The sequence below is a fragment of the Staurois parvus genome, unplaced genomic scaffold (assembly GCF_062004578.1).
Source record: "Staurois parvus isolate SC_StPar_1 unplaced genomic scaffold, SC_StPar_1.0 ptg000056l, whole genome shotgun sequence".
In the NCBI taxonomy this organism is placed as follows: domain Eukaryota; kingdom Metazoa; phylum Chordata; class Amphibia; order Anura; family Ranidae; genus Staurois; species Staurois parvus.
Window position 1 is genome coordinate 5,083,073 of NW_028317852.1, and position 26,492 is coordinate 5,109,564.

At 39.3% G+C, this 26,492-nt stretch overlaps 1 protein-coding gene across 4 annotated transcripts in view; it reads right to left on the reverse strand.

The window, feature by feature from the left end:
• Positions 1–26,492, reverse strand: part of KCND3 (potassium voltage-gated channel subfamily D member 3) — a 679,189-nt gene that overhangs the window by 11,451 nt on the left and 641,246 nt on the right. For 3 of the 4 annotated variants that reach the window (XM_089668314.1, XM_089668316.1, XM_089668318.1), the window contains exons 6-8: positions 18,628–18,720; positions 4,861–4,917; positions 1,253–1,500 (exon numbers count right to left, since the gene is read on the reverse strand). In XM_089668314.1, the coding sequence (XP_089524440.1) occupies positions 1,253–1,500; positions 4,861–4,917; positions 18,628–18,720 (398 nt within the window). The remainder of the gene's footprint in view (positions 1–1,252; positions 1,501–4,860; positions 4,918–18,627; positions 18,721–26,492) is intronic. The other variant, XM_089668317.1, reaches the window with a different exon arrangement.

Genomic DNA, 26,492 nt, shown 5'->3' on the forward strand with positions numbered 1-26,492 from the left:
TGGTCAATGAGGTTGCCGGATGGCCCCGCCCCTTAGTTTAATTCAGCAGCGGGGGGGAGCAAGGTGTTAGTCGGCAGGAACCAAGCGATGGAGTGTTCATGTCATAAGCAAGTAAGAATTCACCATTTTGCACAGCAGAGTGGAGACTGGCAAAAGGGATCCATTTGATGCAGTTGGGCAGCTTAAACTTGTATTGCAATAAATGTGAACCAAGAATCTCTGTTTTAATGCAAAGGTTTGCTAGGAATATTAGGCCAAAATGTACTAAAGACAAGAGTAAAGGCAAGTGTTTTACTACAAGAATTAAAAGATTTCATATAATATAGCAATGTAAAATTGGCCGGCAGGAAGACAATTTTAGTGAGCAATGTTTGCTGTTGATAGGATGACAGCTAACAGTGGCTGTTGACCTTAAAGCCGAGTTCCACTCTGACTGTAAAAAAATAAAGTCAGCAGCAACAAAAACTGTAGCTGCTGACTTTTAAAAAAACAGCCACTCACCTGTCCCACGATCCCGCATTGCCCCCGCCGCAGCCTGCTTCACTGGCATCTTCAGTGTGGGTACACAGCCGGGTGCCCACTGCGCATGTGTGAGTAGCGCTGTGCTTCCTGAATGGCCCCGTCGTCTTCTGGGACCTGTCACATGTCCCACAAGACTTCGGGGAGGGTAGGAGGACAACCTGTCAAATTTGGGTACCCGTTTCCCCCTTCCTCCCCAAAGGTGTCAATCCTTAATGGGGAGTGGGGGACCAATCTGTAAAGCGGAACTTCCCCTTTTGGGTGGAACTCCACTTTAAATAGACCACAAAATAAAATGAAAGGCAAAAAAAGTGGCCTTAATAATAACAACATAAAAAGAGAAGACAACGAAGGGATTAATTTCCCAAAGAGCTAGCAATAAGAATGAGTAATAAAGTTTTTTCCCTATGCAGTTCTTCTGCTTTCCATATGCTTACCCTGTAATTGCTTCCCATTCACTGACACTCTATGAACCCTCCTTTAAAGTGAAGGGACTGGCTTAACCAAAAGCCCTTTTACCAAACCTTCTAAGAGTGCTGGGCATAGTTCAAAAGCCATGCAGTGCATTATACTTTAAAAAATATTCTACCAGGTGAATTTATATATACGTTTGCTGGCACTGCAAATCTCCAACCTGCAGAATTTACCTTCGAACCCATGGTAGCTGAAACCTGGACTTCATCTCTAGTCCAAAGTACCATTCCTGTAAAACATCTCCTGTGCATAGCCATACCTTGTAGTTAGTGATGGTTGATCACCACACTGGATGTGGATAGTGCTGAGCTCTTGCATGCTACGTAGCCTTGTGGCGGGCACATTGGAATTGGGGAGGTGTGTTGTCTTCTTGTTCCGTCGAGAGCAGCAAGACGTAGAGAGCCCATGATGACTGGACAATGATGGGCTACGGCTGGATGGATAGTTCTGCATGGAGCTCTCCCTGCAGTTCTGTTCAAACATCTGTTCATCCATGAACTCATGATTCTGTGGATAACCAAGGACAAAATAAATATGGATGTATTAGGAATGCAAAATCTTGCCTTGGGTCCAGTGTGCAAAAGCATTCTCAAGTGAACCTGTGTCTTTTCACTTCTAGTTAAATGTATATTCAGGCAAAATTACCTAAACTGATAGCCCTATTGGACTTCCTTGAACCACAAACAGGAAGCATGGTGATTCTGTAGATGGATGGTGAACATCATCATAAGACACCATTAAAGAGCACTAGTATAATTGAGTTTAACCTATTTCTGAAGCTAAGTTCCCATCTGCAGCATATATATAATCCTCAGCATCACCAGTTCCACCCCACTTAGTTTGTGTTGAAAGGAGCTGATGGAAAACTAACACAGATGTACTGTAGAATGCCTTTTACACTTAGTAATAACCTGTCAAGGAATTTGGATTATTTGTTGCTTTTATTGCTAACTACAATACCAAGCATAAGCATGTAAAAAGCACAGAAATGTAACTTGAATTTGGAACAACATGTCCAGCTTGGCTTATGTTTGATATTTGATAGGCTAAGTAGTTTAAAGCATTGTATAACTATAGCCTCTATTTTTACACTCAGACAAAATATCAGTATTACAACGCCTTAATGGATTTCTAAAATTCAGATATAGATTTGTCTGGTAATGTTGAATGGAAAGTTATTACTTTGTAAATATAACACCAATAAAATTGCAGTATACTTTTTATGGCAAGAACAAAACTAAAAAAATTGCAATAACCTTTGCCTTGCCTGAGTATACTTCTGTAGTTTTAATGCACTGACATTACTTTTCAGTGAAAAAAGTAAACTCTCCGAATATTTGGAAAATAATAATTGCAGAACATTTCCTCTCCAGCACTTCCATAACTTTATTTCCGCCTACTGTGCAGTGTTACTGTTATTAAGCTGTATTGCAGGAGTGGAAAAAGCAATACGTCATTTGTTATCCATAGATATAGGATGAATGAATCCTGATTTAGCAGCTCATATGAAGACATATCTAAAGGATACCCCTAACTTGTGCAGACATCCAGGGCTAACTAATCTTAGAGAATAATTCATGGTGCACAATGGATTTCCATAAGTGATCCCCATTGTTCCTGCAAGATAAGGCCATTAATAAAGTGTATGTTCTTTGTTATTTGCACCATTTTGGTCTGTTAAACATACCCTTGAAATCATTTTGTTATAGCTGTTTGATAAGTGGAAAATAAATCTGTTGCTCCATCAGTCTCCTGATTAGACTGTCACATGAGGGCATGTCTATGGGTTACCCCCCACCTTGTACAGGTCTCCAAGGCAAACTAATCTTGGAGAAATATCCATTGTGCACTATGGTTTTCAATTAGTGACCTCCGTTGTTCCCCTGAGATAAGGCTGAGATTAAAGTGTATGTTAACCTTAACAATGAACTTCTTTTATTTGCTCCTTTTGGTCATCTAAATATACCACTGGAAGCATTTTGTTATTTCTGTGCAAAAGAAACCTGTTGATCCCACCAGAAATCTTGTGTGTCATTAGTTAGTTTTGTTCCCAGTTTTCACTGTAGACTACAGACCTCCCCACTTCTTATGCAGAAAAGAAATCAGGAGGTGTTCTGTAGTCCAAACAGTTTTTATCCCATAGAAACAATGCCACTTTTCCCTTACAGGGAGTACAGTGAATGAGTGATGGCACCTTAAACAGGAAGTGTGCTACTGGCAAGATCACCGGGTAAAATTAAAGCAATAAAAACTTGCAAAAAGAAAACAAATGCAGCTACATTACCACATCTAAGGACTGGTAAGCTGCAATATGTTACTTTTTTGTTCTTGAGTTTAGATACACTATAAGGTAAAGCTGGTAATACACTAGTAGATTCTCCAAAGAAAATCTGTATGAAAATTTGTGCAAAAATTTGTATGAAACTTTTCAGTACATTCGATGGCTTGATGAATGTCATTCAAAATCAGTTTGAATTTGTTTTTAATGTTAAAACATTACATTTTAGAACAAACAGACTTTAGTGAGCCAAAACCACATACACTGTTCCATCCTGCTAATTCAAATTTTCACTCAAAACTGAATATCAATTTGACCCCACTAACAATTACAAAATCTACTGAAATTTTGCATAAAAATTTGTGTGAAAATTCTCTCATTTGCGGGCTTGACAGATGTCATTTAAAAGTAAATTAAAGTAAGTAACCATGAAAAAATGTAGCAAATATTCTTAAAATGAAAGATTTTGTACAAAATTCTACTAGTGTGTGGTCAGCTCAAGTCTGCACAGGTCTTAAACACACAAGCCTGGCCAATACATTCATTGCTGTTGACGTACATAGGTCAGGGGGTCTCCAAGCTTTTTAAATAAAGGGCCAGTTTTCTATCCTTCAAACATTAGGGGGGGCCACACTGTGGTCAGTGGGAATAGAAAATGTCCTGGCATCAGTGGGAGTAAACAATGCCCCATGATTGGTATTAGGGGGAGTAATAGTGCCCCATCATTGGCATTAGTGGGAGGAATAGTACCTAAGCATTGGTACTATACTGCCCCATTGTAGGTGTCAGTGGCAGGAACTGTATACTACTGTTGTTGACAGTAGGGGAATAATGCCCCAAGGGCCAGATAAAAGCAAACGAAAGGCAGTATTTGTCCCCCAGGCTGCAGTTTGGAGACTACAGATTTAGAGAATGATTCTTTATTGATCAGATCTTCCTGTTGCCATCTTACGTCTAAGGGTACCTCAAAAGAGTGGCAGATTAGGAGCCAGCAGGCACTTTAAAGAAGCCACAGCTCTTTCATTGGCACAATAGAAAGTGCTTAAAAAGGAGCATGCTGTATTTTAGGTCCATTAGCTGTCTGGCTCATAGGGTTTACCCAACCTTCTGTCCTATTCATTCACCTAATACACCAATGAACAGAGATATTTATACACAACACTTTTCTAAGCAGGTTGCATCCGATACAAGACAGACAAATACAGTACAAACCATACAGTACAATCCAGGGGTGGATTACAAAGTAAGCAACTAAAAACTAAGAGTAGGCATTTTCACTGGTTCCTTTAAAATATTTTCCTTGTTCTAAGTACTTATTAAATGCAGTCTCTGCTTTCCCATTGAAGAGGACCATTCTTGAGTACCGCAGTCAGAATGAGGTCTATACCACCAATGCAACCAGCAGTTCACCTTCATTTTATCTCAACACTAAAATTGAAACACTTTTTTCACATTTGTTTTTACTGGATAATAGACCATGACATATTGTTCCTGCAACTAGGCACTAATAAGAAAACTAGGAAGAGCGAACCTGTGAATTTGCCCATTCTTACTTAAAATAAACATGTATTGAAAAAGAAAATAAATACCTTCATAGTGGAAGTTCGTACAGATAACAGGGGATCATCCACAAGATAGGACAATCCCTACAGGATAACATGCCAACAAAAGATAAGAACACGATTGATTGTAACATTCCAGCATTCCGATCTTCAGCACCAACATTCAAAATTGCACATGCCAGTTTTTAGAGAACTATGAGACTCTTTGTAGAAACACCTTAACTGGTGACTTTATGATTTTTTTATCGTAGGGTGGAGGGAAAAATATTCAGGTAAGAATAAATATTGAGATTATTATTTATGAACTGAAATTTCCAATTGACATTTCAGCATTTCTTGCAAAAATGTAAGTGCATGTGACAATGTAAATGCAGTATCTAAGTATGTGTGTCAATCTCAGTTTTTGAATTCTTGAATCTCATCAACACGGATAAGATAAAATTGTTAATGAGGATAATCAGTGTAGTTAATGTCTGTTATAAATTGCAAGTGTTGCTATTTAGCTTGATCTGCTGGCAAATAACCAATTTGACTGCTGGTAAAGGCTCTATTGTACATTTTAGAGGAGTACATTTGGTGTGTATCTTATACTATTTGTGGAACTTCTTATGCATTATTCCACTTGTAGTTTACTCAAATATTTGTGACATTAAAGCAGTCTCCTTGCTCTCAAAAACAGTTATGATTTATTGTAAATTTCATAAATGACCAAATGATGTGTTGGTTTGAGAATTGTCTCCCTTCTGCATTTCAGTCCTTGGACCTGATTGATGAAAACTGAAGCAAAGAACCTGAGAAATATGCTTGCTACCAACTAGTTTGACTCCTGCTGTCATTTTAAGTGCAGGCTAGAACATGCACTTTGTCCCACATGTACAGTATGCTGAGGTGAAAGGGCTTTATGTGCCCTCTTTGACACATCCAGGAAAAATCATGGCACATCAGAGTAATGAAGCACTAGCATAATTATGATATTGTATATTTCATACATACTTATTGGTGAAGGTCCATTTTGCAGCCAAGGTATAGTTGTGTACTGACAATGTACAGTATCGGTAGAGTTGTGTAAAACTATATTTACACCTACTGTAGGTAAAACCAGGTCTGACCCTAATAAGAGTAAAAACCTATCTGTAAGGCTGAGCTTAAAGTGTATCTATGGTCAAAAGTCATGTATTAAAGTGGAAGTAAAGTCCACTTTTTAACTTAATAATAATAATAATAATAATAATATTTATATATATAATAAGACTCTATAATAATACTTACCTGTAGGCACAGTGAATATCTTCTAAACTTGCACTGTTTAGGAGAACTTCACACAGAATGCAGCCTGTGATGTCACTGGGGCATCCGCTCTGAAGGGGTGGCATACCTGTGCCGTACCTTCAGAGCTCCGTGCTGGGGCTAGGGCTCCCATGCACAGGAGTGATGTTATTGTGGTCCTGGCCATTCATGCAGCCGGAGTCCATGAACCTGGATGGAAGATCGGCTGAAGATGGATGCTCCTGGGAGCCCTAAAAGCGCTGCACTGTAGGGCTCCATGTCCAGGTAGGTCTGTCATAATGTTCTAGCATGTGGTGCATGCCAATACGGTAAGACTTGAACCGGCAGGGGCCTGATTTTTTTTTTGGTTGCCATTTAGTACCACTTTAAAGTGAAACTTTACTCCAAAGGTAAAATTCTGCTTTATGTCCTCTTCCCCCTCCTCTACCACTTTTGGGCATTTTTTATAGAAGGGGGGATACCGCTTCCACTTCCGGTCGGATTCACAGGAAGTTTGCCCTTCCACCCTGCCAGTAACCTCTTGGGACACTTTGCAGGTCCCATGAGGCTGCAAGACCATTCAAACTGCACAGCACAGCTCACGCATGCACAGTGGGAAACCTGCTGTGAAGCCACAAGGAGTTACAGGCATCTTCCCACACTAAACATGCCAGCGCCAGAGCACCAAAGACCATTTATTAAAACTCAGCAGCTACAGAATTTTCTGCAAAAAGGCTGAAGATCCTCTTTATTTCAACATTGCATTTCTAAGCCTACACTTATTAATCTAAGTGGTCTTGAAGTTTGTAAACATAGTTTGTTGCAATACCTATGCATTTACTTTGTTGAATTCTTTGACAGGTATTCATGATGCCCTGTGAGTAGGCACTGCTGTGTCACACATTTTACAGATCTTGCCTTCTGAACTACAGAGGAGGAGTTTCAGGAGGCAAAGTCAGTACAGGAATCACTGCTTTCTGGCAGCAAGGTACCATGGGATATGTAGTCCTTAGAATTTGAAAGTAAACAGTAGAAGAGAAGCTGCATAGCCTGCAGGGAATCCAGGGCATTGTGGAAAGAGATGACCAGCAGATAGGCAGAAAAACATGAAAGGAGATTTAATATTTTATAAGGTTATATTGGATTGACAAAAAAACATTGTTTGTATTACTATTACAATAGGGATGGTATAAAATTAAAGTTCATATTCTTTTAATGTTTGTAGAGGTTTATTTGATCATTTTGTATTAACATATCGCAACCCTCTAGCACCTAATATATTATTTATGTGTGAGTTATGGGTGTTTGAGCACAAAAATACTTTTGATTCTATTGCATACTATAGGTCATTGATCAAATCTGGGTCTAGAGCTCTTCACCAACTCTATCAGTTAACCTCATGGATATATCTTTAAAATAGACTAAAAACAAGTATTTGGCATTCTGAAAAGTAGAGTGGCGACCGAACAGGGAGGGATCACTTTGACATAGCTGGCTAATATGTACTATTTATGTATTGCAATATATTGTGTGCTAACCAGGAATCCCTGAAATGAAAGCAGTATTAAACCCAAATCCAGAAATGTAATATACTGCAGCTTACTAATCCTTAGATGTGGTGGCTGTATTATTTTGTTTTTTTAGGCATTTTTCCCTCTTTTTACACCTGACAATCTGACCTGTAACACACCTCCTGTATTTCTGTGCATACACTCTGGATGAAAGAACACAGGGACACAACAGACAGTAGCATTTTTAATTAGGTATGGTGTTCATGATCAAGTCGAACCTAAGTTTGATTTGAACATGGGCCGTTCGCGTGTTCGGTGAACACACAAACGATATGGGTGAATGGTATGGGCCCCACAATGCATTGTGCCATGACAGTACATTGTAATTGGTCAAAGCAATGCACATGACCACAGGGCAGGTGCAATGCTTTGACCAATCACAGCACGTGATGACATCTCAAGGGGGCGGGGTGACATCATGTCAGTATATAAGAACTGTCATCGGGAAGTGCAGCTGTCAGATGGCGGGAGCCAGCGTCGTGAGCAGATTGCTTTTCTTTTTTCGGATAGCGGCGGTGGCGAACATCGTGATTGACGTTGGATTTACTTCAGGGGACATTTTTTTATTTTTAATAAAGGACTTGTCAAAGACTGTCTCTTGTCTTTTTTACACTAAACTTTTTTTTTTCTGCATGGGTAGCAGTACCATGTACCACATACTCATTCACATAGGGGGCCGGGATCTGGGGACCACAGGTCACGATTGTGGGGAAGAGGTCCTTGTCCCCATTAACACGGGGACAAGGTGCTTTGGGGGGGCCCCCGTCGCAATGCTCCCGCCCCATGTTGAGGGCATGTGGCCTGGTATGGTTCCTGGCCTGCTGGGTTGCATGCTCGGATAAGGGTCTGGTATGGATTTTGGGGGGGACCCCCACTCCACTTTTGGCATGGGGGTCCTCTCAAAATCCATACCAGATCCGAAGGACTTGGTATGAATGAAAGGGGGGACACCACCCCGTTTGTTTTTTACATTTTATAAATTGTTGGGCAATGATGACAATTCTTTTTTTTTTCAGCTGTCAACGGGGAACCCCACGGACAGCTGAAACATGAATGTATGTTTCACTACTGAAATACTGCATGACTTAATAGTATAACTCATGCCATATTATAGTAACTGAGCGGTATCTAACCACATACTCAGATGCTGTAAGATACCACTCAGTTTGGTTCGTGTTCAAAGTTCACGGTCGAACATTCTGTAGGGGGGGTGTTCGGCCCTATTGTTAATCTGGGGAGGGGAGTGTTAAATTTACTAGCAGATATATAATATATATTTCCCTGGAATCCCCAGATTTAAAAATGTATTTATGTATAAAATAGCAAAAGAAGCAATCCCTCCCTAATAGTCTTCAAATGAGCAGTTTGGGTCTAAAAATTATCTAAATGGATATTAAAACTATCTTCTCTGCACACATTTTCTGGCTGTACTGTTGAATAATTAAAAGGCATAACTTTGGGAATATTTTGGAACCTTTAAATAAATTGGAGTTATTAATGCTAAAATGGCATTAACATGGTAATCTGAATAAATAAAGGCTCATACCCACAGCATAAAGTTTGGGTATATTAGACAACCCAGGAGCTACAGTTGCTTCAGATGTACTATAGATGTATGGCTGGACGAGGGCATACAACAGTATTTGCATCAACCTGGGCATGCATAGAGTTTTAATTCAAGGTATGACACCTGTACCCATGCACAAGTTTACAAAAGTACAAGCATACACTCTGACGCATACAGCCATTCATGTCTATGGAGTGGCTGTATGCAGCATCTGTGGCTCTCAAATGGGAAAATACACCCGAACTTTAGTGTCCTTTGGACACTGCAAAAAGTCAAAAGGAGTTTTTCTTAAAGCCCAACTCTTGGCTCGTTTTTTTATATGTCCAACTCTCCCTCCACAAAAAAGCAGCTCTGGTTGCCATACTCACCTTTAATTAATTGTCCCCAATATAAATGTTCACTCAACCCAGAAGACTAAGACAAGACTGAGTGCAGGGCGTCACGGACCCACCCATTAAGCACAGCACCCTGTCTTCACAGTTTGTTGATGCAGATAGCTGTACTGGTATTATCAGTGCCACTTTCTACATCATCCAGGAGCACCCACTATCAGATGGAGACTGCAGAGAAAAAAAGGACCCAGCACATCTCATGACTATCCAAGAGAAAAAACCCAGTAAGTAAACAAAAAAAAGTTAAGCAAAATAAAAAGTATAAAATTCTGCTGGGGGTGCTTCAAGGAGGAGGGGGCTTTTGGGGAGAAAGCAAAAATTCTACAGTTTGGCTTCACCAAAGTTCTATTTAAGATTTCAGAATGCTCATAATGTGTGGGTTGGGTAGTTCTGCTCCCTAAATATCCCTGTACAACTTCTTCTCTCTCTCAATATTCAAGAAAAGTTTAAATGGGTTTTCAGCTGTGATCAATGGGTGTTTTTTTGAATATACAGGTTGGCATTACAAACAGGTAATCAAAAAGGGCAACCAAATTCCCAGATAAGAGTGGTAGACTATTGTGTTATAGCTAGAACGAAAATTTAAGCCTTGAGAAGTCAGATTGTGTTCACAGTGTGCATCTCTCAGCTTTCAGTTTTAAAGGGAATGCACTATGCAGTATGTATCTGTGTATATAAACCTGAACAATAAACAACAAACTATAGAAAGTGTTTTGCTATAGCTGTGCAGCAAGTTGTATTATAAAATACCTATTCATCATGTCAGAAATGTAGAGTTGTCCTGTGTCCCATCCACACTTCTTGTGTTATTTCAAGCATCCTGATTAGCCTTTACAATTCTTATCTTGGACTATAAATTAATAAATGCTTATATGGATGACACGAGTAGAAGTAGCTTGATTCAGTAGTTTAGCAAACAAAAACTGGGCGATGCTGACACTACTCAGTCCACAAGAATGCTGTGTGTTGTCAGTCCACAACTGCATTTCTGGCAAATATTTTTCTGTACTTGCAGGGTCTCAAAACACAGGGGAATTGGTATTGCAGAGGTGTGCTGCTTAGTTTTTTTTTTCTATTTTGATCTAGCATATATTTTATCCACTTGCCCTCCAGAGGATTTACCCCCTTTCCTGACCAGGCCATCTTTTGCGATACGGCGCTGCGTTACTTTAACTAACAATTGCGCGGACATGCAACGCTGTACATAAATTAAATTTGTGTCTTTTTTTTCCCAAAAATAGAGCTTTCTTTTTGTGGTATTTTGATCACCTGTGCGTTTTTTTTTGCGCTATAAACAAAAGGACCGACAATTTTGAAAAAAAAAACCAAAGGAATATTTTTGACTTTTTGCTATTAGACATATCCGATAAAAAATTTTAAAAATCTAATTTCATCATAAATTTAGGCCAAAATGTATTCTGCTACGTCTTTGCTAAAAAAAAATCTCAATACGTGTAAATTAATTGGTTTACGTGAAAGTTATAGTGTCTACAAATGGCGGTATATATACTGGGAGTTTATTTAAATTTTTTTATAATAGTAATGGCGGCGATCAGTGACTTATAGCGGGACTGCGGCGGACATTCTGACACTTGGTGGGAACTGACTAACTGCCACTGACATCCGCAGTGACACTAATACAGTGATCAGTGCTAATAAAAAGCACTGACACTGTACTAATGACATTGGACAAGAAGGGGTTAACATCTGGGGTAATCAAAGGGTTAACTGTGTGCTGGGTGTGTTTTACTGTGTGCTGTGTTTTACCAGGGAGACATGCTGTTTTGTATTTTTGCTGTGCAGAGAGATACAAAACAGCATGTCCATGCTGACAGGAGAGAGACCTGTGTTGTTTATACACACGGAGACTGACCCGATGACTGAAATCCCTAGCAGCCAACAGTGGCCGGTGGCTACGCTGGTAGGGCGTCGCGTGCACACGGCCCTACCCGGAAATGCAAATCATGAATTTATACGTGATTTTGCGCAGCCCTGCCGCCCTGTAGCAGTACTTCTGCTATAGGGTGGAGGGCAAGTGGTTAAAGTGGTTGTAAAGGCTGAATGTTTTTTACCTTTATGTATTCTATGTATGAAGGTAAAAAACCTTCTGTGTGCAGCAGTCCCCTCCCCCAATACTTACCTGGGCCCCATCTTGATCCAGTGATGTGCACAAGAGGCTCAGCTGTTACAGGGTTCTCTGTCCTCACAGCCAGTGAGCCAATGAAGAGAGAGCAGGAGGGAAGGGCTAAGCCACATCTGTGTGTGAATGGACACACAGGAGTGGCTATGAGCGAGCCTGCTCAAGTACCCCCATAGCAAGCTACTTCCTGTGGGGGCACTTGGCAAGAGGGAGGGGCCAGGAATGCTGGCAGGGGACCTGAGAAGAGGAGGATCGGGGCTGCTCTGTGCAAAACCACTGCACAGAGCAGGGAAGTATATACATGCTTGTTATTTAAAAAAAAATCTACTTTTGCAATCACTTTATGCAAAATTAACACTAAATATCTCAAGAATAACATCTGTTCTTAACCTACTCTTCTTATTTTTTAAAATAAGATCGCTAATCCATTTCCTTTAATGTATCAAAATTAATTTTGGCTACTAAATGCTCCCCCCCTCCCCATGGATTTCTTTTGCTAATATATCATACAAAAACCATATTAGGAGATTATCTGTACCAGACCTAGAGGAACATTGTGTTTACCAGTATACAAACTAATTTTGGATTACAAAATGAATATCCTCCCAGCCTTGCACTTTGCCAATAACCATGATCTGAATCTATTGCAAAGTATTTAGACAAATCTGCTGTTTAGATAGATACGAGAAGGTGGCAAAAATGATAAATTATTCCTTTAGGCTTGATTTTAGAAGTTCTGTACATTTTCCTATGCAGCCCTTTTGTGAAGAAATCAGCTCTAATATTCATGCTTCCAGAATGTCAGAACATTGTTCAGCTAATACATTTTGATTAGAAAAGATTCTTGACATCCAAAGAAGCCTATGTCTTATTCAACATCCCTGGAGGTTTATGGGTATAGTATACTGAGGCAGCATGCAGAGTTCAGTCAGTCACTGGTGGTTTATCCAATACAACATTTCTTTTATTGACAATATTCGTCATGATTTTGTTAAGTACAAATCTTTATATAACATCTTCATTTAAATAATGCTTGATAGTTTATATAAAGATGAGAGATGCTAGACAAAGCTAGACCAAAGCTTTTAAATGGACCGTTAAGCTTAATTACCTTTTGCGCTCAACAGGTTTATAGTTGTGGTCTTCAAAAAAATTAATTAAGATATGTTGGACTTGATAAATCCATAAAGGTTATAAAGATGTCATTTTTTACCTAAAATTGTCTCATATAATTTCAGTCTTTATCACAGTTTCTGGTCTTGCTGTGCTATTCTTAAGATTGCTGCCCAAATATTTACTTGGACCACTTTACCCATTACACTTTAACCCCCTTTGTAGATATTGCGCTCATGACAGGTCTTCTTGCAAGTTTGGTTTAAAAGCCATCCTTCCAAGTTTTCCTTTTAATACATTTTATTTTTTAAAAAAAAACAGCAGAATAGGGATTTGACTCAAAGAAATTAATGAAGCAACGGACATACTTTCTGCCTTTCTTGCCTCATTTAGATGGGAAGAGAGTTGATAATTAGGTAACATCGCTGATTATTTATTAACTATTTTGACCCCTAGCAGTAAGCTCCTCTTTTATCTATTTTTTATCCCTAGTTTTCTTTGCTTCACTTGCTTTTTGAAAGGGAATATTTAATGGTTTTGAGTGCATTCAAGTTTTTTTTAAAGTTTTTAAACTAATGTTTACAATAACATATTTACATATATGCATAATTTTTATTTTATAAAAAACGAAGTAGTATTGTTTTTTTTTTTGTAAAAGCACTGTTTAAGCAGTGTACATTCAGGCTGTTTTTCTCTAATTGAATCTTTATGTGGTCCTATATGAATAGAGTGAAGAGGCACTTTTCAACAAATCAGCTAAGGTTTGCCTGGTAAACATTTGAAAAGGAGCCTAGAGCTTCATCTGCTACTTGAACTTAAAAAACTACTATATATTTGATAAAAGAAATGTAAAGCAAAAAGATCCATGGTGTTAAGCCGTGGCACTGTTAAACTTTGGCTCCTGGGGTTTCATAAATATCTTTATGGGTATTTTTGTGTTTTAGCCTATGATTAGATTGGCAACATATAGGATACCTTTCCAAAAAAGATAGACCAAGCTGTAATGGAGTGCCACTCAAAGCTAAGAGATGAGCTGATTCCTTTTGGAACAGGGGCGGACTGACAATTTGGAAACTCGGGCACTGCCCGAGGGCCCGGGGTCAGTAGGGGGCCCCATGAGATGCCCCTGGTACCTTTTTCATAGGCTTTTTTGAGTTTGGGCAAGGACACAGGGGCCCCATGATCCACTATTGCCCAGAAGCCCCATGATCCACTATTGCCCGGAAGCCCCATGAGTTGTCAGTCCACCCCTGCTCTGGAATAAAGGTATCGGCGTATGTATTCACTTATCCTCCAGTGATGAATGCATTGTTTGTTAAGACACTGCAATCCCAACCCAACTTCAGTGTGGATGTGGATAAGAAGTAGCCTCAGACAGCTGTCCTTCGACAAAACAAGCTGTTGCTGGAAACAGAACCCACTGGGCACCAGCATAAATGTGCTTTGGCTAGATGTTTAGCCGGTAAGAAAACAGACAGGTGTGCAGCTTAGTCCCTGTTGTATTAAAGCAGACCTTGCATGAAAACTAGTTCACACATTATATTATCATGTGCACTTTAAATGCTTACTTTATGCAATTTTCCTATTAAGTACTGCCAATATTTGTTTTCTAAATACATGTTTTGCTTATATTTGGTAGACAAATCTCAAACCAGCAGTGAGCCAATTTCTAGCAAATATCACATAGCCAATTCACTATCATTCTGGCAAGAAAGTAGTGTAATGGGAAGGAAAAAAATAGAAATTAATTTTCATACACAGGCAAACACATTCCAACATACCAAATTAGAAGCAGAAGTTAAAGAATAACATGACACATACAAAATACTTTTTTGCACCATAAAACATTATATTGCATTGACAGTCAATGCCATATAATAATGTTAAGGTGAACCATTACAATGCATTCATTTTAATTTAACATTTAGAAATCATAAAATGCATGTAAAATTGGAAACAGCTTAGTACATAATTGTAATCTAGAGATAAAAATGACACAGAAATAGTTATCCATTTTTATTCACTAAAGGAAATGGGTGTATGACGGGAAAAATACTGGCAAGGCTTGCTTATGTAATTAGTAAAGCCAGTGGTAATGGAGGTATTTAAAATATATATTTTTCTAACATATTAATGACCAACAACATTAATGCATCACAGACCTGGACATGATCTATACAGTATGACTGTATGCTGAAAATGTATAATCTTTTGATAGCAGAATTATATGGGGATCATGCAAGATGTAGCTTGTATACAAGAGCATAACTATGAATCATGGGGCCCTGTAGCATAAATTTGATGGGGCCTCCTGGCTAACTCTCTCTGTAACAACTGGCAGTATCAACTATTGTAATACAGTCATTGACCTTAGCCTAAAGTATGTCTAAATCAAGGACAGACAACAGGAGAACCAAGAGCACTGTAGGCACACTACTAGGGACCAGTGCTTTGGTTAAAAGTTACAGTTGTAGAAGCAAGAATAATAACTATAATGATATTTTATAGTATAACAGCATTATTAACGCTCTCACACACAATTTCTCTTTGACCCTTATACAAACTTCTTTAAAATATAGCTTTTTAAAACATTTTTTAAACCACAAACATCTGCTGTCCCATAAGGTTTTAGCAGAGGGGCATGTGGTGGTTTTTGACCACATGAGCCATACAGGGTAAATTTAAGTCTGTAGAAATCTGCACTGCTAGGAGAAATAAGCAAATCATGGCCAGATCTAGGGGGCTGCTGGGGCCCCCCAGATTTTAGTTTGCCCCCCCAAAGCCACTATGCTGCCCAAATCTGATACTTTCCGGCCCTAGTTTGACACTATATTGCACTTTCCTTGACTGACACTATACTGATCTCAGTGATTCCTGTGTGGGGAATTCTGCTGCCTGTGCCCAGAGAAGCTGTGCCCCTGTCCTCTGCCCTGCCAGCAGTGACCCCTGTCCTCTGCCCCCCTGACCTCTGATCCTCTGCCCCCCCTGACACTTTTTACTGCAGCCCCACATTGGACAGGCTAGATCCAGACCTGAAGCAAATACATTTTACTTCACAGAGGGCCAGTAGTCCTGCATTGTCTGCATTGTATGGGTGGATGAAAGGAGCTGCCTACAACCTGGAGTGTTGGACATGAAGGAAGGCACAAGCTGCTAGGGAAGCAAGTATTTATACTTTTTACTTTCCTCCTTTAAACAAAAAGCATTTAACCTATGCAGTGCGGGGTAGGGAAAGGGTGGGTTGGGATGTGTGTGCGTGTGTGGGGGGGGGGGGGGGGCACTGTATAGGTTCACTTACAGACAGTCCAGAGTTAACTTTTAAAATCAGGGCCCAGCACTCTGCTCTTCCCCTCTTCCCACACTCCAAAGTCATGCTGGTGGGTTTATTGGATCCTGTATAAATTGGCCCTAGTATGTGTATGTATGAATGTAAGTTAGGGGCCTTAGATTGTACGCCCCTTGAGGGTTAGGGACTGATGTGAATGTACAATATATATGTAAAGCGCTGCATAAATTGATGGTGCTATATAAGTACCTGTAATAAATAAATAATAAAAAACAAAAATGTACACCTGCTCTGTGTTTACAAAAGAAAGTGAAATTATTTTTTCTATAAGTTTGATGAATTACTCCACAGTGCCTGCAGCTACAGTGGCTTATTCTAAAGTGCATCTTTTCTCAGACTCTGCATACTAAAAATGTACATATTCTGAACAAGCAGCAAAATCATTTTAAAATATCCCAGTATTCACCTCTGTATCTAGGGGCATGGGGAGAAATTACTTTTAAAGTTCACAACAGAGACACTAAAATCAAAACTTATTTTCCCTATTTAAGCAGTATCTTGGCAGCCTGCTAGCCTTCTAAAGCAAATCAACAAGTGTTTCTAAAAAACTCACTGAATCCTGACTTTTAAGTTTTTGTTGTGATATCCAATGGTCTTTAAACATTTTTTTACAGCTTTAGAAGTCAGGAGTGGCTTGCTTTAAGGCTCACTCACACCAGAACCCAGAGTTGGAAACCTGCGTTCTGTCGTGTTTCCCAATCTACATTCAAAATACACTGGGTGTACGATCAGTTGTGGGTGTTATTATAATCATTATGACACCCCAAATGCAGTTTACGAACACAGCGCATTTGCTTACACCGGATTGCATGGTACTGCAGTGCTATGCAGTTCATTGCAGTGCATTTTTTAAAAGCAGTGCATGAGCTACTTTTGGTATGAAGCTTTTTTTACTTCTTGTTAAGAATATGTAAATAATTAAATGTTCATAGCCTGGATACAGTTCTACTTTAAGGGCCATCATCTATTAGAATTGAAAGGCTGCACTGAAATCTCAGTCTCTTTATGGTCTTTCCTTTTATTAACGTGAAGAGGTCCCACCTTGTAAAGTCCTCTTTGGTGCCCATAGTACTGAGCAGAATGAAGTGCAACAATTAGGATAATATGCTTCTCATGGATGCATTTTTTTTATCAACCTACTAATACTGTCTTCTTAATTTGGATTTTGCAAGTGACATATAGGAACATAAAGGATTGTCAGGGCATAAGCTGGTGTCAAATATGCAATTATGAATAAACTAATGTGGTAAAAACTGCCCAGAAAGCAATGTCAAGCAATACATCTTCTAGTCAAGAAGAGTAAACATGAATTTTCTGTTTGACTTGAAGGCAGAAGGAACTGGTCCTCTGTTGGCAGAAAAACAATGATCTATATCACTGTGCCAGCAATAAATTGTAAAACCTATTGTAATACTGCAAATGAAAAAAGGGGAGAATATCTAACAGTGCGATGCATAAAGCAATCTCCATTTAGTAAAAGCACAGAAACAAACATTGTTCCACATTTCAGAGAATTTTGTGTTTATTTAATTTGCTTTATAGGAATGTTGGTAGCTGCACATTTAAGGGAAGAAAAAAACCCCATCTCTAATAAACAGTTGATTTAAGTTTGTTTCATATATAAATATAATATGCAATTTACTCTTTATACCTAGAACTGGCATATTAAATCATGATTATTTTATGTCCCAGAAAAGTAGATATAAAACAGAAATACATTTAGTTTGTTAAAGCAGCATGTATCCTCAACTGCCTTGGATTTTTTTTACCTAGAAAATAGTTTTCAACTTCTTTCATTCTTTGCTGCATCTCAGTGCTGCTAAACTCCTTTTCAGCCTTTCCCAGCCTCTTCCTGTCTACATATATTCACTCACCAGGACAGGACGAGGACACCAACTAGATGGATCTTGGGCAGTCTTGTTGAAGAAGTGTTTTTCTAAAACTCAACAGTCACACTGTATACATTCATGCTTACACAAAATGTGTGCACGTATAAGGCAGACAAAGCAGCTGCCACCAGTTGTCTGCCTATCACCAGAGTGATATGGGGAGGCTATGAGCTGAATATTTCAGTTAGTCTCTAGCATCTCCCCTGATGGTTGTGTTGCAGAAGTGTATCTCTTGGTCTTGTGTCCCATTTACAGGCCAGTTCTTGTATGATTCTGCTGAAATTACAAGTATTGGACAACAGTGACCCATGGATTATGGGTAGATTCAATAAGTTGGAGAAAAAACTCAATTCCTATAGTGTATGTTTATATAGCTATAGATAGATATAGCTTTTATTACTTCTCACATCACAAAAAGAATGAAGGTATAGCTGTTTGCCACAAGAGGAAACAGTCATGCTGGTTTTATATGCAAGTTGCAGAACTATGAAAAGGCATGCTTCTACTTACGGTTGTCTTTTCCAGGCAGTGCAGTAGGTGGTGGTGTTGACTTTCTATCAGTGATGCTGATTTTCCAACTTGCGACTCGTCTGCAGTTGAGCCCTAAATAAACAGAGCTTAGCATTAATACATTTAATAACACCACTGTGCAAAAGTCTCAGGATAGTTGTGTTCTGTGACTTGCACAGCTATAGGTTCAATTTGAGCTGAATATATACTTGATAATCCATCCACTTAATCCTTTGTAACTGGCTCCCTCCTCTTAATATAACTGTGACAATAACATGCTACAGTTTATGTGCAGAACTTCACTGGTAGATATCTATTATCTCATTGTGACACAGTGGTGATATATTACAGCCAATTAATAAAAATCAGTATAACACTGGGGTGCTGGCTGTACAAACCAATGGGATTTTCATGGTAACAGCATCTAATTGTCTGCTAATGATAACTGTATTATCCTTTGCTTCCTTTGCTTCACTTTGTTAATGTAGTATTGTCAGAATTTGATCTTAAAGCTGAATTCCAGGCAGATTTAAAACACTGATTAATGCAGTCAGGGGCATAGCTACAGATATCAGGGGCCTCATGCCACAATTTGGATGGGGCCCTCCCATAATCACCCAACTGTGTTGAACATAAAGTATGTCTAAACCAAGGACAGATAGCAGGAAAATTGTCAGCATAGTCAATACATTATTAGGGATCAGTGCTGTAGATAGACGTTGTCATGGAAAGGGGGGCATCCATGCAGGCATTTTACTTTAAGGGTCCATGCACACTTGGCATAAAAAATGTTGCTTATACCAGCTTTTGGCATTTTTTTCTTGAACGTGTATAAGCAGCTCTATGTTAGTCTATTAGTCCATGCACATTGGGGACAAAACACAAACAGAGAGGGCTCAAACACCTAGCTCATCATCTTTGACGCTTTATTGAAAGAATTAAGAAAACAAATATTATACTCAAAAGTCAAGTGAGCTAAAGGCATGTAAATTCATAAAGCTCACAATGTAAGAGTCCACTCTCCACCTCCAACTGGAGACAGATTGACAATGAAAGCTGACGTGTTTCGGGGACACCAATCAGCCTTAGCTCTGAGGAAGAGGGTTGGCTGGGAACTGTTGACTGACTTGTGCTGTGGCAAATGACAGCACAGGTCAGGCAGCGGGCACATGAAATACTGAATCAGGTACATGTACATGATCCAGCTCAGCGGAGCTGCCCTGCCACAGTAAAACTGTGATAGGTTGTCCAAAACAGGTTGAGCAGCCCACGTTCCCTCAAAGCGGAACTAAACCCATCGCATTAACGGTTTTAAAAGCAGTTACATTTCCGGAATGCTGAGGATGCTGTCACATTCATTTGGTTGTGCTGTCAACCAAACTGTCTCAACTAAAAGGCTGGTGTCATAACTGATCACATGTGCAGCACCATGACAGTTGCAGATCAAACAGAGGCTCAGAGAGCAGTTTCCTTGGCTGAAAAGGATAGGAGGGTTTAGTTTCGCTTTAAGGTAAGGCATAAGGCAAGTAGGCCTGGCAGTATTTGGCTGTGCCGAGGACTTATTACGCAAGGCTAAAATCCCTGGCCAATCAAAACCAGAGAAAGAGCAAAGAGAGATTAAGGGGATACTGTTGGCTGTGGGGGTGTCAGATGTTTGCAGAGAATAGCAAAGACAAAAGTGCAGTAAGTAGAGAAATCCAAAATATGGCAGAGGTCAGTTCTGGCAGCAGTCAGAAGCATAATCAAGGCACAGGCAGAGGTCAGGGCAGGTGGCAGACAGTATGCATAATTCAAAAACAGGTAGCAGACAGTAAGTAAGCATAATCCAGGGACAGATAGAGATCGGGCAAGTAGTGGACAGTAAAGTGTAAGCCAGGGATAGACAAAGGTCAGGGCAGGTTGCAGACAGTAAGTATAATTCAGGAATGAGCTAGCTAGGTTCAAGCTTAAGGATCACAGTGCTATAACAGAGTGCTACACCATAGTAGGTAGACCTATCGCAAACCCATAGCTGCCTATTTATCTCCATTACATGATAAATTGATGAAACTAATAAATTACACAAGAAAGAAATATTTACTGTAAAATCTTTTTCTTGAAGTAGGAAAGTAGGAATTCTTAAACAGTTGAGTTTAACCAACCTACCCCTAAAAGAGAGGAATCCTCCCCTGAGAAGTGAGAGGTAATAATCCAAGTACAGTAGCAAAAAAAATGTGGGGTTATATGATGCTGACATAACATGTTAGTTTGCCAATTGCCCAACCTCCTGTGAATGGCAGTATAACCTGAATGTTTACCTCAATGGACAATAAAGAAAATGTTTTTGCTTTCCTATCAACTCATAGAAAGTGACAAAGACAATGGGTATTTTCTATACTTGACTGCTCCTAATGTCTAAGGACTGGTAAGCTGCAAATTATTTTTTGGGTTCAGATACTGTACACTTTAAAAAACACTAAATAAATTTTAAAATTAGGTAGCATAAGTAAATGAATTTGATAAGTATCACTCTAGTGATCCCTTGTACACCAAAATCCAGACTAGGAGAGGGTGGAATAGTGCTAAAGGCTATTCAGGTGTGTGGATAACAGTTTGTTTACTGACATGAGAACCTTATAAGAATGAGCAGTGGGATAAACCCATCAGTGTGATGCAGTAGACCTTGTACCATGTATATTTCAGGGCAATGTTACTTGTACATTACACATTTGGGAGAATTAAATTAAGCAATTACAACACTTTACTGGCTTTAAAATGACCTGCACCAGATTAAAAATTTTCTGTCGCCATTTTTGTAAACTTTTCCAACACGTATGGAAGGTTCCGTTGGTTCTTAATAGCTCCACTTTTACGAAGTGTCCCTGTGGCTCCATTAACTTCAAAAAGAATTATCTCCAGCTCTAAGATAGCAAAACTGGGGGTAATTAAGAACAACTTTAACTTGGCATACAGAGACAGCCAGAGTGCCTGTCTCCCTACACTGTGTAGCAGAGAGCCAGGTTTGCTGCTTCTACATTTTCCCTGCCTGTCATTGGTTGCCAAGGAAGATGTTAATTTCACAGCTGGGAGGCTCTTAGCAACCATTGATGCTCACAGTGGATAAAGCCTGATGGCATAGCTGAGGGATTAGATCCCCATGAGGTCTGTTCTTGACTTGTGATTAACATTATTGGCTATGGAATCAGCCCATTGTCTGCTGTCAATCACAATGGGGTTGGACCTGATGGAGAACAACTGTTTTTGAATCCTCATTAGGCTCTGCCCACCCATCTGTTAAACTCCTCATCTGTGTTGTCTGCATGGTTCTGACAGATATACTGTGTGAATCTGTTGCCCACACTGATATATGTTGTGGGAAAATATGGCAGAATTCTAGACATTCTTTATGAATTCCACAGATTCTGTCCTGAAAGTTTTCTCCTGAAAGTTTTCTTTTATGAAAATGTTGCCCACAAGATTCTACTGTTCATAGTCTGGCTGTGTGAGAACTAATTGCACAAATAATATTATTGGATGTATTTACCATCAAGCAGCGCATATACCTGCTAGGTTTAAATTTAATTTTGTCTTCAAAGCATCATTTTTGTGCAGGGAAATTACTTTGTAAATTGTGCATTTGCACTAAATTTCTTATACTTCATCCTTTTAACCGTTAATGATTTGATTTTGCAAAACAAGAGTGCCTTTCACTCAGCCTGTTCGACCATTCTGTACATTGAACTTCAAAATGCCCTAGTATTCCCTGGCAGTATCTTTAAGCCTGATGAATGAAAAGTGGCTAAAAGCATGTCCTGTAGGGAAGATTGCTACAGGCAAAAGTCCATCAAAGTTACATAGTTTATATGTGCTCATTTATAACAAGAAAGTCAGGAAATTGAATCATGCAACTACCGTTAAGGCACTACTAAGTATAAGCCAACGCCGGATTTTCTAATATTGCTAGTGATAGCTTTTATTGTATGTACATTTATTAACTTTTCAAAATGTAAAACATAAATGTCACTCATATACATATGTATGGTCCACTTATATCTGAATAGACAAAGCATTTAAAGCAGTATTAAACCCCAAACTAAAAACATAATTTATTGCAGCTTACCAATAGGCTAAAAACAAGTATTTGGCATTTTGGAAAAGTAGAGTGGTGACTGAACAGGGAGGGATCACTTTGACATAGCTGGCTAACATGTATTATATATGTATTGCAACATATTGTGTGCTAACCAGGAATCCCTGAAATGAAAGCAGTATTAAACCCAAAACCAAAAATGTAATATACTGCAGCTTACTAATCCTTAGATGTCATGACTGTATTAGTTTTCATTTTTAGGCTTTTTTCCCTTCTGCTTTTACCTGGTGATCTGGCCAGTAGCACTCCTCCTGTATTAGAGTGCCTACACTGTGGATGAAGGAGCACATAGACACCTTTTGACAGCAACATTGTCAGTCAGGGGATAGGGGAGTGTTAGTTGTACTAGCAGATTTAAATTCACTAACAAACTGAAGGCAAACTCCAGCTCACACTGCAGTTATACGAGCAGTTAATTTTTTTTCTATTGTAATAAAGGTTTTGCATACATAAATAAAAGATGATAATTGTAAGCACCCCAGTCATAAATGGTTTGTCTTAACACTCTGATACATTTTGTAGGAGATCTTATTCTGTTGAAAAACGTACTGGTTTGATCACCTGGTGAAAATAAAGGAGAGAACACGTACAAAAAAAAAACGAATGCAGCAGCTGCAATATAATAATGTCACTCATATACATATGTATGGTCCACTTATATCTTTTGGGCTCAATACCACTTTAACTGAAAATACTGGCTGTATTTGGCAGTTGTGCATATTCTTCTTTTCAAAATGCTGCCATTAATTGGACATTTCTTCTATCAATAATACAGTATAAACATCCATGTTAAAGATTACAGACAGCTAAATCTTTTTTTTTCCAGTTTCTGATAGAACAGTGAAGGGTAACAACCAATGTCATTTTCTTGCTATATTTGTCCATTTTTGGATGATTGCTTCTCAGTTCCTGTGTGAGAGGAAGTGAGGGAATATCTATAAGTGGAAAACAGGCAACAGTGAAATGATTTTTTAGTAGGGATGGGTATCATAAATTGTACACTTGTAGGTAGAGCTTTTTTTCTCTAAAAATAGGTGCTGGAACTCCCCCCTTCTGAGTCACTTCTTGTCTCCGCCCGCCTACTCACCTCCCAGTATGGCTTCTTTTAGAGAATACAGAGCCAACTATCATTTTGTGGTGCTAAATAATTTGTATAACATTTGTTAATTATAACAAGAAAATCAGAAAAATAGGTCCCCTGCAGCCAGCAACAATAGACCCCCCAGCAACAACAGATTCATCCAGCAACAATGGATCCTCAAAACAAAATACCACCCCAGCAACAATAGACCCCCAGCAGCTACAACAGATCTCCCAACAGCCATCATCGATAGACTCTTCAGCAGCCAGCAACAGACAATAGACCCCTCTCTCCACAGTACATCCCGCCCAGCAACAATTGACCCACATCGACAATAGATCCCCACCAGCAACAATAGACCTCTCCAGCAACAACAGACCACCACATGAAAATAGACCCCCTTCAGATACAATAGATCCACCAGCAACCAGCTAAAATGGATCCTACAGCACCCCTTGCCATTACATACATTCAGGGCTGGAGGTGCTGGAAGGGTGTTCCCTCATGTTCCTGCTGAAGCAAAGCCCTGCTTGTAGGGGAGATTCCTTTCACATCCTCTGTGGGCACTGGAGAGAAATTTTCTCCATTGGAGAACTGAGGTACTTACCTTTCCACCAATATCCAAAAGATTTAGGATAGAGTTGGGCTTTTTGAGCGTCTGTGAACTCCCCTGGTAAAAATTATTCACAGCATCCACAACATATTCAGCTGGCTCCGAATGGCCACAAACAGATTAACAAATAGTTTGGGTCATTGCAATAATACCCATTAAATCCACATTAAACCCAATAAGCAAACATTTATTATATTGATGTGCTGGCTGCATTAATTTTCTTTTTTAGGCTCTCTTTTTTTCTATATTCATCTAGTGATCCAGTCAGTAAGTCTGTTGTGTTTCAAAAGAACAAACTCTCTTCCAGATGTATCTGTTTTACAGAGATGAGACAAACCATTTAACATTGGCAGGGATGCTTTCAATGATCAGCTTTTATTTGTTTATGGAAAACCTTTATCCCAAAAAGAAAAAAACTGTTTGCTGTAATTGATTATAATGCATTAGCTGGAGTTTGGCTGCAATTTTTTAGTGTATTTAAATATGCTAGTACATGTAACACTACCCTTTCCCCCAAACTGAAAATGCTGCTGTCTGCTGTTTTTTTTCTGTTTCTCCATTATTATTACCTGCGTATTTTTTTGTTTTTAGACAGAATGGCCTCAATCCAATTATCTAGTGTGCCCATATTTCTTTTCTTTTTTTGCAATTTTTGATGGAAGGGTCTTCTTTGATTTATATGGTCATAGCTCCTTGGCTGTCCAATGAAAAATCAGATGCCATCTTCTGGAAAATGTAAATATTTTGGTGATCAATGTTTTTGGAATATATGATTTGTTTATTATGGTTTTGTTTATGATTTTAGAATTGTGTGCTAAATCTCTCTGAGGAAGCAGGCTTTTGTCCTGCAAAACACGTTGGAGAAAAATTCCAAAAAAGCTTGGTGTTCTGTATAGTTACAATATGTAATGGCTACATGTTTTACTTATTGAGCTATGTCTGTGCTCGCATTTTCTACCTCAATTGTGTTTCCAATGGTGTCCAATAAAGCGACAATTTTTTACAATTTGTGTATAGAATTTTGTTGGTATGGTGCCTAAAAAAGCCCCAGTAGTTTCTTTTTTGGTTACGGTTCTATTTTTCAGTACCAAATGATATGATGGTTGTACTACATGTATTCATACATACACTTTCATATTTACAAGGGCTGGAGCATTTCAGGATATATCCGTGCTTATTTTGAACGCCAGTGCACTGTCAATAGGTGGAAAAAAATCAGAGGCAAGCTGGATTTCAAAGCTAGGGAACCAAAAAATGTTGACTGAGAAGAGGAACTAAAATTCTTAGGTCAGTGGTTCAAGGCTGCTGCTAAACTGACTAGGAAGATTGTACAGAATATGACTAGGGCCATCCTTCACTTGTATGGGTCTCTGAAAGTGTGCTCCCACACTGGCAGTGCCTATGGTGGTCCCTAGGCTCTCCCATTTCTCCAGGGTGCCTGAAACTGAGATAAATGACTGCACCATTGCAATCAGGAGGTGATATTCACTCCCCAATCCTTTCTGTGATTAATGAACCTGGAAGCGGCATGCATTACGGTATGTCACTTATGGGTTCACAGCTGTCATTTACTGTAGCCAGGGAAGCAGCTGACCAAGCTTGATTATCTGCAATGGAGGGCAGGGGAGACCTTTATCTCTGTACAAACACCAATGTGAGTAGTGTAGTATAGGAATGTGTATATACACATGAAGTGCACTGAGGGGTGGACTGACCATTTGGAAACTCAGGCACTGCCCGAGGGCCTGGGGTCAGTAAGGGGCCCCACCAGGAGATACCCCTGGTACCTTTTTCATAGGCTTTTTTGAGTTTGGGCAAGGACACAGGGGCCCCATGATCCCCTATTGCCATGGGGCCCCATGAGCTGTCAGTCCGCCCCTCAGTGCACTGCACATGCGAGGTATCACTGTGAATGTCAGAGTGTAGCAATAATTCTAAGGCAAAAATTTATAGTAAAACTTTAAACTGAAAACCTATGGAGAATTTATTGTGCCATAGATTTTTGCGAATTCCTGGGCATTTGCAAATTTAAGGCTTGGTGG